The 20,866-nt window shown below is 36.5% G+C and overlaps 1 protein-coding gene across 1 annotated transcript in view; it reads left to right on the plus strand.

Annotated features, from left to right (window-relative positions):
* Positions 1-20,866, plus strand: part of MYBPC3 (myosin binding protein C3) — a 62,481-nt gene that overhangs the window by 1,550 nt on the left and 40,065 nt on the right. Inside the window, exons 2-11 of the mRNA XM_035902949.1 lie at positions 7,186-7,475; positions 9,974-10,022; positions 10,285-10,371; positions 10,519-10,667; positions 11,639-11,756; positions 12,741-12,789; positions 14,031-14,075; positions 15,500-15,556; positions 16,300-16,302; positions 20,502-20,525. Of these exons, the coding sequence (XP_035758842.1) occupies positions 7,186-7,475; positions 9,974-10,022; positions 10,285-10,371; positions 10,519-10,667; positions 11,639-11,756; positions 12,741-12,789; positions 14,031-14,075; positions 15,500-15,556; positions 16,300-16,302; positions 20,502-20,525 (871 nt within the window). The remainder of the gene's footprint in view (positions 1-7,185; positions 7,476-9,973; positions 10,023-10,284; positions 10,372-10,518; positions 10,668-11,638; positions 11,757-12,740; positions 12,790-14,030; positions 14,076-15,499; positions 15,557-16,299; positions 16,303-20,501; positions 20,526-20,866) is intronic.

The raw sequence follows: 20,866 nt of genomic DNA on the forward strand, positions 1-20,866 counted from the left end.
GAGATTTATTGAAATGTCTAATGCATGTGGTTGACAATGCCGGCAAAAATAAATATGACGGAGTAGGCAAAATTTGACAGCGTGATCACCTACGCATTGTGACTTTTGATTTCTAATGGTTTAACTGCCTTTAAATTAACATTTTCAGTCTCTGTGGATGAGAGGCAACTTCTCTGTGAAGATGACCACCTTTGCTAGCTAATGGTGAAGAGAAATTCTATTCCAGCTTATTTCTCCAGAGAAATAGAATAGGTGTCCAACATCACTAGTCCTACACAATTCTTATAAACAAACCAGCCCAAACACTGTCATTATCACAGCAGGGGGAGGAAAAGCTCTTATTACCCACTATGACAGAGACAGAACCAGTCACGTGCCCCAAAACTTCTAGAGGGGATCTTCTCATTCTCCCAAGAAACATTAATCTATTTGGTTTTCTATTTCATGTTGTTTATATAGTTCAAGCCATTTCAAGATGGGATAATGTTGAGCATAATCTCAGGAGGGCTGAATAATCACCTAGCAATTCATACAAAGGAAAATACTTCATGCCAGAGAACTATCAGAGGTATTCTGCCTATATCTGCTGTTTTAACAAACCTTTTAACATGTTAAAACAAACAAACAAAAAAATCCCACAAAACCTAAAACAGTGAAGTAATTTTTCCAACAGACATTCTTTTACTTTACACTGTCCAACTAAAATACTTCAGGATAAGGCACTGCCCTATTTATTTATAGACTACTAAAAGAACTATCATAGCTTTCCAGAAAATCTACACAGTCCCCAAGAGCAACAGGATTTAGAAGACCTGTAGCAATCTAGTGTCAGAGCAAACAATCAAACATCGAAACACATCAATTTTTGCAGGGTTTTGTTGCAGAAACTTTATGTTCTTCTCCCTTTCATTTAAATATTTCATAGTTTATTGTGAAAATTCAGAAACATTAAAAAAACCCCAACCATTTCCCTAACAATATTTTGTGACACTAAGAGGAAACAGCTGACCTTTTAAACACCAAATTTAGTAGATAAATGGGACTTAATGGGAAATGTGTGCATTACTATATCTGGAAAAGGAGAAGTCTGGTATTACTCACCTTGTCTGAAAATCAGTCCATTTTTATTCAGGTATTTTATAGATTGAGGAATCTCAATTTTGTCATTCAGATTAGGGAATTTTATCAAGGGTTTATAAAATCTGGCTTGTAAGTACACAGAGACTTTTGGCATTAATAATAACAATCAGTGTTGCACAATGAAGAGTAGGCTGTAGAATTTTAGCCTGAATAGAAGCTTATCCTCATACATTTGCAAGAACCTAGCACAGTACTGTTCCATGATACTGAACTTCTGTGCACTACAGTAATACATAAATAAATAATAATAATTCATATAGATATATTTTCCTCTTTTGTAAGTTAAGATTCAAAGTAAGCTGAACATTATTATCCCCATTTTACAGAAAGTATGATGGATGTGTAGAGAGATAGATGACTCTGCTTAGTGAAACTATTTGTCGCCTGTTGCTCATGTTACTGGAATTTACAATCTCAGCTGCTGAAGTAGGCAAGGAATGATAAGATTGAGTAGTTCAATAGCTTTTGGATCATGGAATGATTAAGCTTGCAATTGCAAGAAGCCACTTAGGTCCTGGCCGAGGAATGTGTAGCATCTTTATATAGTTCCTCAGCAGGGAATTTACAAGCTCCATTACTGAGGTCTGCTTATCCACAGTTTGGATTTAATTCAATGGAAGAGCAAATGGTATGAAAGGAAAACTAGATGCCAAGTGTAAGTACTAAAGCAGAGATAAATTTTCAACATGAAGCCTTAACAATTTAAGGATTTCCAAAAACTGATACTACCTTTGTAATATTAATTCAATACATTGTCCAGATACATATTTTAATACCAAATACACAGACTGTGCAGTAAGGTAACTCAGCTTTGTGGGAGAAAACCTGCAACTCCTTTTTTCTAGTTACACCCATGACAGATTTCTGCTGGAGTTTGTAGCACATGCATTCAACCAGATATACATTAGATTCTCCCAAAACATTTATACATTTAACAGGTTTTTTTTTTTTATTTCAGAAAGGCAGAAATATAATTTGAAATCCTTCCCTAACACACATTCTTCCTAAGTGCTTATCTCCCTCTCCCCCATGTACAGATCACAAATAACAAATGATGAAGAGCTGAAGTCAGAGTCACCACTCTGAAAAGCAGGATGAAATAAAAAAAACCCAACAAAACAAACCAGATAATGGCTCTCCTCTATCACTCTATCTAGTTAAAATAACTCTTGTGCAATCCACATGTCTTCCTCACTTTCATTTCACATAATTCACACATACTTTGAAATTCAGTGATTTTAGGAAAAGGTTTTCAGCTAATGCTTGTGATTCTTATCAAGCCAAATTATTTAGCCAATGTGACTAGGAATTGAAATTATTCCAGTTATTTAAACATTATTTTAATATACATCTCCATTTTTTCTGACAATGGTCAAATAGGAATGTCTCTTCTAGCTTTGAAAACTAACTTTTATTCTTATTAGGGATACAGCAGCATTTGGTAGCCACTTACTAATAATTTGATGTTGTACAAATACAACAGAAAAACAGTGTCTGCCTCAAAGCACAAAATAAAAACCCATTAAATAGATAGATAGTTCAACAAGAGAGCAAAGAAAACAATTATTAGTACAATAGTTAGCAAGCTGGGTAGTAGCTTAGCCATTTTCTAGGTTTTTGCATGGAAGAGTAAGAAAAAATTTTGAAGAATAGTAAACTAGGTTGATTGTGGATGTTGGAAGGAGATTGCTTCAAAGCAGGTCAGAAAGTAAGGCAAAAAGCATGAAGGTGCTAGTATGAAGATTTAATAACTGGCAGCAGTAGGAAGGCAAGAACACTAATTTTATTATTTTATTTAGGTGAAAATTGAAGAAAATTGTTTTTGGAACATAAATGATTTAATTCTAGTTTAATTTGGCCAAAAGCAAATGTATTTTATACTTCTTCAGCCTCCTGACTGAAAGACTTATTAATAAATTACTATCAAAATGCAATCTGATCATGGACCACCAAATAGAGCTTTTTATTACTAATTAATGAAGCTGTAACTCATGTCACATACATAACTGTACGGCTGATGTGTACATCTTCAGGTGTTACAAGACTTTTAAAGGATGGGTGCTGCATGCAAGTTCCAGTAGCAGCAGCATTAGCCACCGAAAAGTTTTCTATTGCAGACCACACGCTTCCTCTTCTGCCTGGGGTAGAAATTTGCTGTTTTACATTACTCAGAAGTTACATGAAGGTCTTTGCATTATGGAAGCTAGAAGCAGTTAGGAAGGTCTGGGATATCAGAAGCGAAGTGCTAAAAAAATGGGTTAGTACAAAGTGGCTCTAGCCTCATTTTCTTTCATTGTCTCCACATCCCTCTTCTCTCCCCCATGTTAACTCCCACAGCAATTCCAATTCCATCCTCACAAAACACACACACACAGAGCACCTATCACTCCCCTTCAACAATTCCTGTCATCATCAGCACTGGTAACTCATGTGTGTCTCTGCCCTCTCTTCTGAATTGCTATAGTATGTTAGTACTAATGTGACCTTCCTCTCCCCTTGTGCAGGGTGAGTTAGAATTTACTGGGAAGCAAAGAGTTAACAAAGTCAGCAGAAGAGGACATGGGCTTCTTGGTCATCAGGTGCCCAAGCCCAATGGCTCCTAAGTGCATGTTCAACTGGAGTCTGGATAAACATGTGATAGTGCCTGAGGTCTGTCAGTGCCTGACAGGCACAAGAGCTGTAAGACATTCCACAGCATCACATGAGAGGTGTCACAGTCGTTGGGTTTTCCACAGCTTGATGGTGGTGGTTGTATTCAAGAGTGTTTTGAGTATGGGATGGGTACATAGAACTCAGAGGAGCGTATCTGGGTAGGAGCCAAATGTTGAAGTTAGACAGATTGCCAAATGGGGAATGTGTTTCTGATAAAAGCAGGCAAAAGTGAAGCTCTCAGGACAGACAAGAAGTTTTGCATCGTGGTGTTTAGGAACATTCCTAATGAGTAAAAAGCTGTATTAGAATGGTATAACTGCAGGAGAAAAAAAATCTGCTGGTTAACCTGGATTTATGTGTTGCTTAAAGTAGCAGCCATAATGAAGGAGACCAGGAATAGCTGACCTCTCACTTCTTTTCCTTCTGTTAAGCAGCCCACTTTTCCCCTAGAAGGAAAAATGATGGCATTTCTCTTCACATGCCTGTTCAGCAATCTCCCTTCTGCAACAAAGTAATTTCCTGTAAAATCTCCAGCTGTACATCACTCCTTTTCCTTTGCAAATATGAACAGTGAAAGATGAAACAGAATACAGATGGATACAGAGAGACACAACTTTGGACACTGTCACCCACTGACTCTGAATCTCAAGTGCAGGAAAATTACTCTTGGAGTCTTCTTTACCTGTGAAAAAGTGGGTTCTCAACAACTGTTCTTGCAGGCCTTTATTCTCATGGGAGATTTTGGGCTTTTCCAATTTTATGCCTTAGTGGAAATATTCACAATCATTTTAAGTTGGAACTGAAGTGAGTCTTTTGGCAGGAGACGGAGAGAGAAAAAAAAACAAGGCAGCTTACTTGTAAACTACTAGCTATGTATTTAGATTTCCCAAAAGTCAGAAATATTATGTGGTGGTGGAGATTTCTCACTGTGCCTGTAGTTCTGACCAACAATCTGTTTTTGTTGAGTCATCTAAAGTAAATGTAAGAAACCTAATCACTTTGCAGGGTGTGCAGCAGATCAAAGTTACATCCAAGTATGCATGTCTTGAAACCCTGCCACTTGTAGGCTGGAACCTTTACAGGCCACATTGCTGTTAAGTAATTAATATATTTATAGATTTTTTTTGTGCTTAAATAGGAGAGTGATGATGATAGCACTCAGAGACAAAAACCATACCTCTTAGCTGTTTTATCTCTAGTGTCATAGGGAGCTCAGCCAGATAATAGGTATTTCAGGAGTGGGTTCTAGAACTGACCTGACTCCCCACCGTGCAGTAGCCTGGCTACCTTTACATGTCCTTTGAATTCTGTACATCAAACCTGCTGTCTACAATAACTCTTCTGCAATTATTCATGATACACTGCATCAAAGTATGCCTTGCTGTGTTATTTACTGAAGCACAATATTCTATCAAAAGATGTGCAGCTAATAACAGGCATTTGAGTATTATGCTATAGCGTAGAGTCCTATATTCTACATAGTACTATATTCTGTTTCAGAACAATTACACAACTTATAGGCCTGAGGTTTGAAAAAAAATCAAGTAAAAGCATGCAGGGACAGTGCACTCCCAGAGGAAATTTCACACACTTGTATCTTAACATGGAAGAAAAGCACACAGAAGAATACAACAGGAGCTCAGTCAAGGTTACTATAGGCTCAGTACAAACCAAAATAGTTTTTTCATCAAATATATAAAATGAAGACAAAAATGTAATTTAGGTTTTTATACAACAAAGAGAGACAAAATACAATACATACTAAATTCTAAAAGTACTTGTAATTGCTACTTCAACTGATGTTGAAGCCTTTGCAAAACAATGCAAGAAACATGAACTGGATTATGACTGAAGTCCAAAGGCCATCAGATGAAATCTTTGCAGATGTAGCTCCACTGAGGTCAATTAATTTAGTAACAGTCTGAGGACATGCTACAGGAATAGAGTTTTTGTGCAATGAACAGATGGTATTATTAGTAATATACCATTTATACTAACTAAAGCACCTGTTTGAACAGCAGTACAACCTATTTATTTAAAAATATTTCTATGCCATGTTCCCTTAATTTTTATAAAGCAGAATCAAAAGTTTAAAGCTAATTATAAACACCGTTGTGGTGTTTGGAAGAGTTCTTGTTGCTGCCCAAGTAGAAGAGCCACAGAGGTGACAGATGATTAAAAGTGATGAAATTACTAATATTTTATAAAAGCATGGTTATGCAGGGGTAAGTCAATAATAAGATGACATAATGATGCACAAAACCCATTCAGTGTATGAATCAGAATGTTAACTACTGGTATTTTTATACATGAACATAGCTCATGGCAATTAGCAAAAAGATAACACATTTCATTAAGACCAAAACATGAGCATAAAATGAAAAGCTTGATTAAAAATCAGGTTGAAGAAATCTAAATAAATAAATCAGGGTAAGGAAATTAGTAAAATAAGTTACCTTATTAAAAATTAATTCTGAGAAAGATTAGGATATTTATGGACCAAAATCACGACACACTGCTTGCTTTCCAAATTCCTATCTGTTGTGCTGCTTTGATTACATGTGAACCAAACCAGAACATTTGGTTTATGCTTGTTCACCCCATATAGTAATCATTCAGTTAATTCTCATTGTATCTATCGTAAGTGCTTCTTGACACATAGAGGAAATATTGTGATCCACCTTCTAATTAATGAGAAAACTAGTTGTCGTAGAGTGCTACATAGGCAAGTACTTTAACTTAACGCTGAATTAAACATTTGAACGCAAATAACAATTGATATTATTTTAGCTGGGATAAAATTACAAGGGCTGTCATAGGAATGTGCATCCTTTTGCACTAAAGCCTTGATCAGTCAAAACAGAAGGGCTAAAGATGAACTATTAATTCATTGTGGTATACTAGGACACAGGTTACTGCACAAACTGCAGTGCTGTTGGAGGAACAGATCCCAATCCTGCTTAACAACTGTAATAAGCAACTGGTAGGACAGAATTAATACTTCTAAATAAAATTGCATGGCAAATTAATGTAGAGAGCTTGAGATGTAAGAGTACATATCATACCATCTTGTCATAGATCAAAACATTCACTTATGAAAAACCAGAGCTCATTATGGGAGAAAGAAAGAGGAAGATGGAGAGTGAGATGAGTTTGCTATCCATTCCACTTTAATTCATAACAATATGGAGAAGATATGGCATCTCAGTCAGAGACAGAACTCGATAAACACAAAGACAATTCCACAACTTCTCTGTGGAAAGTGTTGTAATTTATATCTTGCATGGGCAGATGGGAGAGAAAGGAGACAGCTGCTGCAGCCACAACAGCTGACTACACCAGATATGCCACAATTGCAAAACAGATTTTAGTGAGCCCTCTCTCTTTTTTTAGTTTCTGCATTTACCAAGAAGCCGAAGACAACAGAGGTGACAGCCGGAAGCACAGCTGTGTTTGAAGCAGAGACAGAAAAAGCCGGCATCAAGGTGAAGTGGCAGCGAGCTGGCACAGAAATTACTGAAAGTGAGAAGTATGTCATCAAGGCAGAAGGAAACAAGCATTCACTGACAATCAATAATGTAGGAAAAGAAGATGATGTGACATATGCTGTAATAGCTGGAAGTTCCAAGGTCAAATTTGAGCTCAAGGTCAAGGAACCAGGTACAGCATTTCTGATTTCATTGGTATTTCCAGTCCTACATGCAAACTTCATGAATGAGGTCCATGGAAATTAGCCTAACTTAACACTGTAAAATTTCTCTACCAGCAATACATCTGTCTTGCCCAGTTATTTGAAGCTACTCATTAATATTAAGCTGAGGAATACATTTCCTGTGGCTAAGACACCCATTTCCAGAAGTCAGAAGTCCACACAGTGGCGATCAGAGAAGAAATATCAATATACATCTTTAGAATTCTCTGTCGAGCTTTTCAACTTAGCTATTGAAAAGCAAAGCAAAAGTGGTCTAACATAACCTGACCTAAACTAAGATGCCTGCGTCTTAGGCCTGGTATTTTTGTTTTAATTATTTTATTAAATACAAAATTGTAACAATTGACAAAATTTACAAGTCATCCTGTAATGTTTTTAGGATCTTATACCTTCCCCAAAACTGTCTGAAAATCACCTGCTAATAAAAATATGTATTTCAAGAGGGACTTGAATACAAAGTGTAACCTTGTATTAAAGGATCAGCCATATGGGAAATTGAAAAAATTCCCCAAGCTTTTCCTAGGAAAAAAATATAAAGAGCCAGATTCTCTGGAATTTTCTCACGAAAAGTGTCTGAAGATGCTGCGGATAGATGAAATCACTTGGTTGTTCAAACATTTTGACCTTCCCAATCCCTTTTTTCCCCCCTAAAATGGTCCCTGTTTACCACCTCTGGTATTTTAATTTTCCCTTTTTGTTTTGTTGAAAAGCCTTGAACTCAGATTGCTTATATCACCTCCTCTCCTTTGCTATCACTGTTTATTCTAGCAACATGATGGTAGTGAGAGCTGCTGCTCAGCGGAAAAGATACTGGCGAATATTTAACAGGAGACAAACTCCTGTTCCAGATGAAAAAACAGTGCATGACGGGTGATGAGGAAGGGGAAATCCTGGCATGGATTAGGGCAATTTAACAGCTGTCAGAGCATATAAAAGTATGATCCTGCTGACTATCTCATCCTGAGAGTAAATAGGTACATATTATACTAGTTATATCTTCCTCATTGTCTTTCAGGTTAGTTGCAGGTAGAACCTGCTACAGGCAGACAGCCTACAAATAACAGAGTTACTGAATTTGGAAGTGTAATCATTACCTAAAAGGAATATATCTCTGACAAGCCCACACTGGTGATGGAGATACCAGGATATCAAAGGAGAGATAATTTTCCTATGTACAATATATATTGATGCCTCAAAATAAGCCTTTTCTGAACAGCTACGTATCCAAGTTATGGGAGCATCTGCACTACATTAGTTAGAATAAGGCTTAGTTCTTTGCAATAAAAATTGAGTTGAAATTCATTCGGACAAGTTCCAGTGGGATACCTTCTAACAATAGAAGTGCTAGAATTTGATACTTAAGTATTAAAATAATACCAATTTAAAATCACATTGTCTTCTTTTAAAACACAAATATAGTTTAGGGTAAAAGGCATAAATTTTCTGAGCGCAGGGTTGACTCATGTTCATATGTTCACAGATACCGTCTTGTTTTTCAGACTTAACTAAGATTAGATTGTTAAAGAATAAGTGGATTAACCGTTATTATTTTCACAAACAATAATAATTTCAGCTCTTCATTATCAAAAAAATGGAACCCTAACCTGCCTGAACAGTCACCTCCCTTTGTGACAGAGGAACCACCCAAATTAGTCATCACATCACACAAGAGGGCCAGAAATCTTTGGTGGAAAAGGCATTGCAGATAGCTGGGAAACTGCATGTGGGACTTGTGTGAGGGGTAGGCAAGGCCCTTCAAAAGTGGCACCGCTACCTATGGAAACAAATAAAATCCTGCTGCAACTGATCTGTTTCAAGAAATTCTACCTTCCTCCATCTGCCCCAGTTGCTCACTCCTACTCCCTTTTCATACATTTCTATCTTCTCCATTGTGCCAAATGCATTTGCCTGAATTTGTTTGTGAGGTCGTGGTTTAATTAAGAGGCCATAAACTTCCATGAGACAGGGGAAGAAATGATAGATGGATTTTTAAAATATTTTCTCCATATTGATTACTAGCAGTGACTAGAGCTTTTCCCAAGCCACACACAGCAATAGCATTTGGAATATTACATTCCAACAGCAGAGTTAAAAAAAAAATCTCACAAACAAGGAAATAGTTTACAAAAATAATAATTGCATCATTTTTCATTACCTTTTCTGTTCAGACCACTGAAGTCACACTATCAAATAACAGTGTTATTCATCAGCTGACAAGTTTCTACACGTCAAGACTATAGAAATTAACAACTCGGGCATCAGTTTTTTCCAAGCTCAGCAAAAGAAAAGCCTCATCATCCAGCTTCAGTAGGTCCCTTCTCCTTCCAGAACATCCTCTAAGTTCTGGAAAACCACAGCTAATTTCTCTGCATTTCCTAACATATGTTAAAAGCCATTCTTTTGCAAAATTTCTTCAGAAAGGAAGTAGAAACATGACTTTCTCTAATCTTGGCATACATTCATTTGCAGAAAAGAGTGAGAAAGACTCCACCAGCAGAAGGCAGCCAAAACACAGAAGGTAATAGAAAACTAACACTGTTATCAAGTCTGGTTCATTAACAGAAGGGAAGAGCAGGAACTGGGAATCCGTAGAGGCAGTGAGGTAGAGACAGTAGCTGAAAGCAGAGCACTAGTGATGAATGACAGAAAATAAATAATAAGGAATCTCAGAGACAGAAGAAATGTGTTGAGGTATTTTGAAATGACTTAACAAATTCACTATATAGTCTGTAACAGAAGCTGGTGCAGAAAGTTCTAACTAGTAATTCTGTTTATTTCAGTTGCATCTGCTGGGACTCAACCAGAAGAGCCTCTGGATCCTATTGGGCTCTTTGTGACACGACCACAGGATGGAGAAGTTACTGTTGGTGAGTACAAAATGTGAGTCAAGAGATGTTTGTAAACTGTACCTGTTGCTTGACTATTTCGCTCTCCTTGTACAGGATGACAGCAGTGATATAACAGTTAAATTAAACACTATTCATAATCTTATTTTAACCTAATTCCCTTACAAGGTGGCAACATCACGTTCACTGCCAAAGTGGCAGGTGAGAGCCTGCTGAAGAAACCATCAGTGAAATGGTTCAAAGGGAAGTGGATGGACCTGGGAAGCAAAGTGGGAAAACATCTCCAGCTACATGACAATTACGATCGAAATAAAAAGGTACAATCGGCAGAGTAAGGTTCTCTGTCTTCTAGACACTAATCTTTAACCTGGGGTAAATATAAGCTAATATAAGGATGTTTTGATATTAAGGTACCCAAAGCTACACACAGTGCTATACTTATGCATAGAAGTCTATGTTTTGACCATGCAGACAAGAGACAAGCACTATATACAGACTCTTGCACACCTTATCTATGATGAAATGAGAAAATGTCTGGAGGACTAGGAGAGCAGTTTTGCACTATCTACTGCAGTACTCCCTCCATCTTTCTCTCAAGTAACAGATGCTTGTTATATTTATAAGACAACAATAAATCAGACAAATATTTAAGTATGGTCTATCTTGGTTTTAATAGATCAAGCATTCAGCTATTAGTGTTGGAATTTATTGTTCTCTTGCATTGTCTAGACTACTTTAAATAGCTGAGAAAGATCCATTTTTACCACAAATGTGTTCAAAGATACACAAACAGGAATACAAGAGAGGCTGTACCATGCTGTCTCATCCTGCATGGTATGTGAAACACTGCTACCCTCTCCTGGATGGAACAGAACAGACTTGCTCACATTAGCCACTCCTTTTGCTGAATTTTTAAATGTACTGTATACATTCTGGGTAGAGCCTGTATTTGTTTAATGAAAGCTCTATTCTTGTTTCCAATGCAATTAGTGTATATGATGATTGCCCACACCAGTACATCAACGTAGTTTGCTAATATAACATTGTATCCTCTAGAAGACCTGTACTAATATTCTTTAGCTGTTCCTACAGAATTGGGGAGGGAGAGGGGTATATGTAATTTTTATAACAGTAATGAGCTACCTGCTCAGGAGGTTCTTAATTTTAAGAGAACATAGAGGCATAGTTCATCCCTTGTCTATTTCTCTCCGTGCTTTAATATGCTGCATTCTCTCTCTCACCATTGCATTTTCTAACTTATTCATTGTATCATTGGTGTCTGTTCTAGGTGTACACCTTTGAAATGGAAATCATAGAAGCAAACATGACTTTTGCAGGAGGGTACAGGTGTGAGGTGTCTACCAAGGACAAGTTTGATAGTTCTAATTTCAACCTGACAGTCAATGGTAAGATGAATTCCTGCCACCTTGTTTCTTCCTTTTATTTTTTTTTTCTTCCTGTATGCCCACCAACAATTCTTTCCGGTACATAGTGGCTACTAGAGAAGCATAGATCTGAAGTATAGACCTGCAGAGCTACAAGTACACTTACAGAGGCCCACAGATGAGGACTGGGATGGGATGGCAGAGATACAGAGTGTTAGAAGTAACACTCAGATGTCACTCAAGTCACAACTGTGATGCTCTTGAAGAAAGCACACAGAAAGATGCAAATCAGCCCAACTTTTCTCTGGCTTTATTCTGATTTCAGCTCCATTCTCTCATAATATTTAGCTCCACTAGAATAAAAGAGAATTCTTACCTTGTCAAAACCTCAGTAATAAAAACGGATACTTGAAAAAAAAAAGGGGGGGGAGAAATGGAAAGATTTAGGACTTAGGAGCTGAGACCAAGAGTTTTTCTCCCAGTAGTAGCAGTGCACCTATTCATACCAACCGAAGCTTAGAACAGAGAAATGAAGTTCCCTCTATGCAACATCCTCGATGGAGTTTCTGTACATCTCTACGTATTCCCAGGAGTTTACCATTGTTTTCAGAGGACAGACTGCAATTTATTAATAGTAATAAAATTCAGTTTACATCCAGTAATTTTCGCATTAGGGTTCAAATACCCCATGAAGCCAGTATTGAAACTACAACTTGTCAGCAGGAGAATCGGCAAACAAGATTAAGATGGTTCATCATGCTGCAGGTTATTACGAAGCATGAGACAGATTAAGTTGTACATGAAACACTGGATGTTGAAAGCTAATTAGTGAAAGCTACGTGTTTAAAGCTGATGCTTCAATCTTTCAGTATGTAATTGATCACAATCTACAATATAAGAACTTTGGAAAAAAAAAAAAGTCTGCAAAAGAAAAGCCTTAGAAATAGCACTGTATTTTTGCATTATTTTGACTTGCTTCCCCCATGTCACTTTTTGTCACATCAGAAGCACCAGTAACTGGAGACTTGGATATTCGCGCTGCCTTCCGACGCACGTGAGTATGTACAGTAGAAACTTATGTAGATCAGATTATACTTCCATGCAGAATTCATTACTTCCTAGACAAATATAACGAAAAGCAAAGCTGTTGTACAAACAAGCACAAAGATAGGGAAGTCTACTAAGAAAATATGTCTATTAAGAAAATATTTCTACTATTAAAATACTCTACAACTCCTAGAAATCATCTAAGAGAGTTTAGACTTTGTACTAGAATAACAATCATGCTTGTCTTCAATTATGCAATTGATAATGTGTATGATTCTACCAAGATCTTCAGCACTTTTTTTCCAGACCTGTAAAGAGCACTCCATAGACCAATTAGAGAAGGAAAAGATTCTGTGTAGTGCCCAGTCTTGATTTGGTCTGGCTTGAGGAACTATATGTACCTTAAGATAAACTTTTGCTAAACGAAGAAGTGGAGTTTGTTGTGAGCTCTGTAAGCAGCACATCACTGATAACATTAATACAAGCATTTTTACTGCATTTGTTTTCATGTTCTATAATTACATTAACTGAATGAAGACAATGATACTGTAAGTGTCTGTGTAAAAACAGATATATGAAGGTCTTAAAGACTGCAAGGTATTGCACTGGTGTTGAAAAGGCTATTCTCTCCACATCTGTAATACTGTCTGAATTGATACATGAATTAAGGGAATAACAGTCCCTTCTGTTAGTAAAATTTTCAAAATTTTTCTTTTAATTTAGACATTAATAACATGTATTTTTTCACTGTTGAGTATTTCTTCTCCTTTTGTGTAATTCAGTTACTGTTTCAGTTTTTATATGTTTTTGCAAAGTTACTAGACCAAGAATATCCCAACAGACATCTATTTCTCTAACGTAGAACACAAATAATCTGTGGTAATTCCTTGAGTTTTTCCTTATAAGTGTTTTTTTTTAAACATTCTATCACAAAGAACTAAAAAAGGCTTGCAGAATTTATCCACAGTCAAATCCATCTATAGGTAGCTGACCAGCCTCGCTGTGATGCCTATTAAATAGAGGACACTCAGTGCACAGCTGCATTGTGTTAATCCATTGCAGTGAAATTAGGCTTCAAGAGTTTCTCTTCCTGCTAGCACAATTAAAAGAATTTAGAATCAATTCAGACTGACTGCAGTGTGAGCAGCTTCAGGCTGTTCAGATATTCAGTTTATTCTGTAAGTAGAGAGCCAAATTTTGAACTGAACTGTTTAAATCTCAAGTTTTGTCTTTGATACCCTCACCTAGGAGCCTGGCAGGAGGGGGGAGACGGATGACTTCAGCCTTTCTCAGGTAGCCACTGTCTTTGTCAGCAGACAATTCAAGTCTAAAAATGAACTGTCTCTCTCTGCTTAGTAAAAGAAAAAAAAAGAAAAAAAACCCACAGAACTAGCTGCAGCTTAAATTCCGAATAAATCATTGTTTATAGTATGTAGTATTTATGTGAGATGAATAAATACAAGGAAGTAGTAATGTGAGATGAGTATAAATAATGAAAAGAGTAGTTTGATAGTTCAGTGAGAGGCAGATTCATCTACACAAAATGCATGTGTTTGCCACGTGGCATCTTCTGACCACTGTTAGAAGAAAAAAAGTAACTCCAAATTAAATGCACGTTTGCCCCCTCTGCTTCACATGGTTTCCTCTCTACTGAGCACATCCTGACTAAAATTGTCACTGCTTACAGAAATGTAACAACACACATGTATATGAAAACGTGTTGTTTCCTGGCACACTCTTTATCCTAGTATCATTAAATTTCCCACTCTACCCCTTTTGGTTCCTATGTCTTCTACCATAATGAAAATAGAACTCAGAGGTTAGACTTAACTCTATGCATGTTAAAGCAATTATTAGGGTCTTACTCTTCAGAGAAGCTAAACGTTGATTGTTGGGCTTTCCTGGAAATTTGATTTAACTACCACCTGGGAAGCAATAAGGTGGCGAGTTATTCTCCCAGCTGTAGATTCTGATTTCCTGAATGTCTGATTACAAGATACCCTTTTCAAATTGGGATTGCACTTGTGATTTTTATGTACATTTTATGCCTGCAAACATTGAAAACCTTCTGAAAGTAGGAAACAAAGCGGCCAAAAATACACTTTCCCATTTGAGCACTATACACAGAAAAAATCAAAAACAACCTTTTTGTGGAACTTCTTACAACCTCCTCTAACTCTCCCAAGCACCAATGATGTGATACTTTTTTCAGTATAATGAATTCTGGAATCACAAAGAGCCTTAAGAAACAATTATAGCTGTGATAATGGTATGAAAAAAAAAAGTGATTTTAGGTTGTAAGAAGTTCCACAAAAAGGTTGGTTAAATACTGCCCCACACTGTAAACAATATCCACATTCCTGAAACTACAGCCTTCCAAAAGCAGCAATGATTCTAAAGGAAAGCTTCTGCAACATCTTTATGATAATGAATACGTTCCAGATCACTAGGACCACCAAATTAATACCGTGTACAACTGTATCCATAATCAGTACAGAAAAAATACAAGTTCATTAAATATATTTCTTAAACCTATTTGAAGACCAATATGCACAAATAGCTTAATTAAGTCACCTTCCATGTCAGTGCTCATTCTAAGTCATTCTAAATCCATCTACCTCTCCCCTATGAAAATACATCATCCACATAATGGTATAGTCTCACAAGCTATTCCCACTTCCTTCTGAAACTAATCATGGTTTTCTGTTACTATACAGTACCGAGGGACATGAAGAAGGTGGAGAGTTCAATTTTAGTGCCCTACTGAAAAAGAGGTGAGTAAAAATCCATAGACTTAAGAGAAATAAAGTAACTGGCTTCTGTTTAACAACTCTGAATACACTAAAACTAGAATAAGTGAAATTTTTGATAAATTCAATAAGTGAAAGTTTTGATAAATTCAGAGTCGTTGCAGTTTTCCTAAAGCAGCTCTAACTGGAAAAAGGATAACAGGTAATTATGGCAACGTCCCCAAATACTCAGCATTTGCTGCATTTCTGCTAGGTTTATACTGGAGGAAAAAAAAATTAAAAAAAAAAAAGAAGATTGATCTTTCCCAAGATAGAAGAGGCTGGGAGTACAGTAATTACATGCTTCTACCAGCACTTTTCATTGAAAAAACCCAAAACACAACAATTTACAATACCTGTCTATAATGCTGCCTTATTAAGAATTTTCTGTCCTAAGTTTTCACAATGCTTTGCATCAGAGAGCTGGGAGGACAAAGCTTTTTATTAGATATCTAAATGTTACTATTACACTATACAACTATATATTATATAGCTGTTTATCATAAACACAAGAAGATATTCTATGTTGTATAAATATTAATTAAATATTTGCTACTATTCTGATTCTAATTCTTATTTCTTGCTTTTACTTTCACTTTTTTTGGTGGAATTTCCTCTCCCATTCTTATCCTTCCTTGCCACATCTGTTTTCATAACTTGTCTACTTATGTTTTTCTCTTTTGCCATCATCTTAATCTGGATGTTTTGGATTCCACTGTTGCCAACAGAGAGTAAGATTTCTATTTCATTTTATTATAAATGCATGGGTCAGACTGAATGTAAGAACCATTTGGTTTGAAATAATGCAGGTACCTTTAACTTTCTTATGTGTAGAGTGTGACAAAAATTAGATAGTATTAAAGAAAATTATTAGCCGCCAATGCTTTTAAACAACTAGTTGAAGTTAAGGGTGGACCATTCAATACAAATCAATGTCTTTCTCTGAATGTCCTTTGGTTTTTCACCATTACTTTCTTTTATAAGCAGTTTTGAATTGTCCTTGAATTCCCAGACTTTCTCAATAACCTGCTGCTTTAAATTCCCGTTGTCATAGATATGAGAATCAGAAGAATCATTTGCATAATATGCTTGCTGGTGCCTGTCAAATATGCACTGAAGTTTTGTTCCATCCACCCTTAAACATGTTAAGTGAACATATTACTGAAGTCACTTATTCCATAAATGTACAGGCTTCTCTGTTAGAAAACATTTCTTTTTATTCCAAGTTTTCATTGCTCATTATCATCCCACTACTCCAAGCATGCTTCTTTCTGTTCACTGCCCCTGGCCACTCACTCTGTCTTTCCAGCACCTGGAGTTACTACAAACACTTGTCACTACACTCACATTTTGCAAATTTAAACTTACTCAGTTTAAGTTTTCATGATCAACTACTTGGGTGAATGTTGTGAATCTGTGTTCAGCCTCTGCTCAGATATTGATATCACTGTTTATAAAAAGCATTTTATCTTCACAAAGAGTACAAGATCATAAAGACATCTGAAGTAGCTTGGTTAGGGAATGCAATAAAGCCATGATAGCCTCATGTTTCACTCAGGTTACCTCACTCAAATTTCAGTGGGGCAGACAAGGTCAGATAGGTGTACAAAGCCCTGTAAGATGCAATATGCAATGTATCCAACTAGAAGTGAATTCTCGCTTTGCAGTAACACTACAAGCAGAACTCTCAAGGGGGCCAGCTAGACAAGACAGAAAGTACACCTATCAAGCTTTCTATAGCTGACATTGATATCAAAATTTCTTGTTTCATCATGAATCCCAGAGAAGTCTGAAACAAAAAGTGCATTAGAATTTTTTTGTAATTCGAAAGTAGGGAAAATATGCACTCTGAATAATGGCAGTAATCAAAACTATACAGGTCTGAGAGATGAAATAGGGTAGTTGTACTCCCATTCTAATTTCTATAGGAAACGTAAGGCAAAAAAGAATTGCTGTTCTCTTTTTTAAAATTTCAAATAAATGGGGACCAACATGAAAATATTTGCATAATTTCATACAGCAACTTCAGCTGGAATGAAGTGCTGAGTACTATGAGCCTCTCTCCTAGTGCCTTTCCCTTCTGCTTTCGTAATTAGTTTTGAGCAGTGATAGAGCTCTAAAAAGTAGCGAAAATCTCCAGTAGTTCCAGAAATGTTCAATTTGTGAATTTAACTATTCATTGTTTGTTAGACTAGAAATATAATTAATTAAAAGAAGCTTATAAATTTCACTGCTCTTTATCAGTGTTTTTGACCTTTCTTGACTTACAAATCTGTTTAGTGAATTTAAGCATACTGATAAATTCACTCCTCCTGGTTGTTTTTCACAGCCACTTTAGAAGTAATTTGTGGATCCTTCAGGCTTTGCACACCGCAGGTTGAAGACCACTCCTATATTAATGAGAGCTGATAAGACATAAAAACTCATCATGGAATCAAAGTATTCTTCATTAAAATAGAACCATAAAAGTGCCCCTCAATCCAGACGTAATGAACATTCCCACAATAATAAAGACAGCTCCATTTAATACTATATCTCCTATTGCTGTAATTTAATTAACTAGTGTTGACATACAGATGTCATGGGCCAAGGAGAGGTCATTGGGAAGAGGAAGGGAACAGCTGTCACAGAACTATTAAATGGGATAGTGAGCAGAGACCTTGAAGGAGGTGACAGCTGACAGAGTCCAATCAGTTGGCAGTAATGAGATAGGAAGGAACCATTCCTGGGATGTACAAAACTATTTTTAACCCCTCCGCATATGCTTAAAACATATCAGCTGCATATTCCATTTACAGCAGGTTCACTAAGCTGCATCTTAATGCCCCCAAATGCATAGTTAACCTATGAGGTGATCACTCTGAATAAGGATCCCCAACATCAGGGAGAGTAATGTAAGGGTGGGAGAAACTTCAGGCGTCCAAATGCTCTTACTTTTCATGCACTGCTTAGTTTCTGTTGGTAGTGGAAGAGTACAGCCTAACTGTGGGAACTCTGTCTCTATGGGATCAAAGAGAATGTTTTAACAAATATAAAATGGTAAAAAGGAGTACTTGGATGGGGAAACCTTTGCTCAGAGGCAAAGACTTTTTTTTAATTTTCTTTTTCAGAACTCAATTAAACACTATGCAAATTACAACCTTTAGCATTTAGTACCATTTTACATGCAACTTACAAGCCTTTCCCAGTAATGAGAAAATATGTGTATTTCCAAGGAAGAGACTATATTCTTGCTTATGGTCAAATCTCTTGTATTTCAGCTTGCATACACCAGAACAGTAGTGCCAGATATAACAATGGGATGACACTGAGTAATGGAAAAACTAAAGCAAAAATTAAGTCTTCTCAATAGTGACATACAGTAGACTGTGGAATTGCTTCCAAATTGGAAGATTCTTCTCATGATGTATTTAAAAGTAACTCACAAAATATTTCTGAAAACTCCATGACTAATCCTACCTACAAATTCTCAGGTAAAAGGGTATATACAGATGAGCATAGAAGTAGGCAGATACACAGAGACATCACCGATATTTATATAACGACTGAGGGAAAACAGTATTTGAATCTGTTAAGTCTTCCTTATTTCCTATGATTTTATATTTCCTTTTGAGATACAGTTTGCTACACAGAACATTAATTGTACTAGTACAAAGAACTCAGCACATATTAGAAATATTCCCAGTTTTATGTACTTCTACATTTATTCCAATTCACTTGTATTTAGAAATATTTTATTTATCAGGGCAACTAACCCAAGAACTGCTAATGTTAAAAAAAAAAAAATAAAATCTTGGTCTATTTGGCAAATCAGTTCAATTGTCCTGCCTTCTGCTAGGCAAAACTACAAACCATTTGTAGCTGCCCCACACTAAATGACAGATATATAGAGAAGATGAATCCCGATTAAGTTAGTTTGTGGGTGATGTTGATGCACTATTACAACAAAGCAAATACCCAGTAGGCTGCACTTATCATCAGGAGTCCAAACTTCATATACACCTATCAATTCAATGAGTGCTAGTGAGGGCTTAGTGCTTACTGAGTGCTAAACCACTCCAAAGATGTAAGATACCGCATACCATATTTCAGCCTAAACTCACTGAGCTGAAATCCTCTTCTCTTGCTCTCTTCAAGAGCTACGAGGGTGCTGGAAAACCCAAGCCTGGACTCCAGTATTTTAATAAACATAGCACCCTCATTACAAGCAAGCCTTTTTTGGGCAATAAAAGGAGTACCAGAAATGTTTGGTTATACCTGCTGTCTAGATTGACTACAGTCATGCTTTTTTAAGTAGCGGTATTTCTCACAGACCAATAGGACTGTTCTTTTCCTGAAAAAAATGGAAATACACCCAATAATCCTCCACTTTTCTCTGCATTACCTGCTGCATAACTTGTCTTCTTGTTGGGGTGTACCACTGAACATGGCTTCATTATAAGGGTGTGTTTTGCTGCACCAGAATCTGCTATCTGATATCAGAAACAACAGCCACAAGTTCCTTTTTCTAAAGAAATTTTAAAGAAAATGTTACTTCTTTCATCCTTTCTCTGTTTACCAAAATGCAAACTCTGGCAGGCAACAACTCCATGATGACAGGGCAAAGTAGAGCTATTTGTTTCCCTAGGAGATGATCAGCCATAAGTAGGAATAAGCAGAAACGGTTATACTTATAATATAAATTGCAGAGTGGAACTGCATAAAGTGTGGGAGTGTTTGGTTTCAATAGGCAACAGCATTTTTCTCAAGCCTATTTCAGAGCTTTTGCATGAGCTCCTTCATCTCCCTGCTACTGAAGCACAGGCTTGTTCTGCTAAAGGTGAAGACGACATTCATGGCTCTTTTGTATTAACACATGATGCTCTCTTTCTTGCCCATCGGGATGCTGCATATTTTTCCAAATGGTTCTCTTCATCATTCTGGAGTACAGCAGCTTCTTGCGCTCAGTAAATCGGTAAGGTTACACTAATTTCTTTTTCTATTTGTGATATTTAAAAAAAAAAAAACAAACAAAAAACAATGACAGAAAAAGAATGCCTTTCCCAAAGCGAGACAACCAAATTTTTACTTGGTTTTGCTCAACCAAATGTTAATTCTTCCATAATCAATATTTCTTTGGTTAAACTATAAAATCAGTAGTCCATTGTAAATATTGCCTTGTTTGCCACTACTCACCAGTCTATGTGTCTTTATATTTTATAGATAGCTAACAATTGTCTTTACAACAGACGATAAATATTTTAATAATCTGTGATTCATTTTGGTGTAGAGAAAAAATGCTCTCAGTAGAAAAGA

This window comes from Egretta garzetta, unplaced genomic scaffold, assembly GCF_000687185.1.
Source record: "Egretta garzetta isolate BGI_Z169 unplaced genomic scaffold, ASM68718v1 scaffold329, whole genome shotgun sequence".
Classification (NCBI taxonomy): Eukaryota; Metazoa; Chordata; class Aves; order Pelecaniformes; family Ardeidae; genus Egretta; species Egretta garzetta.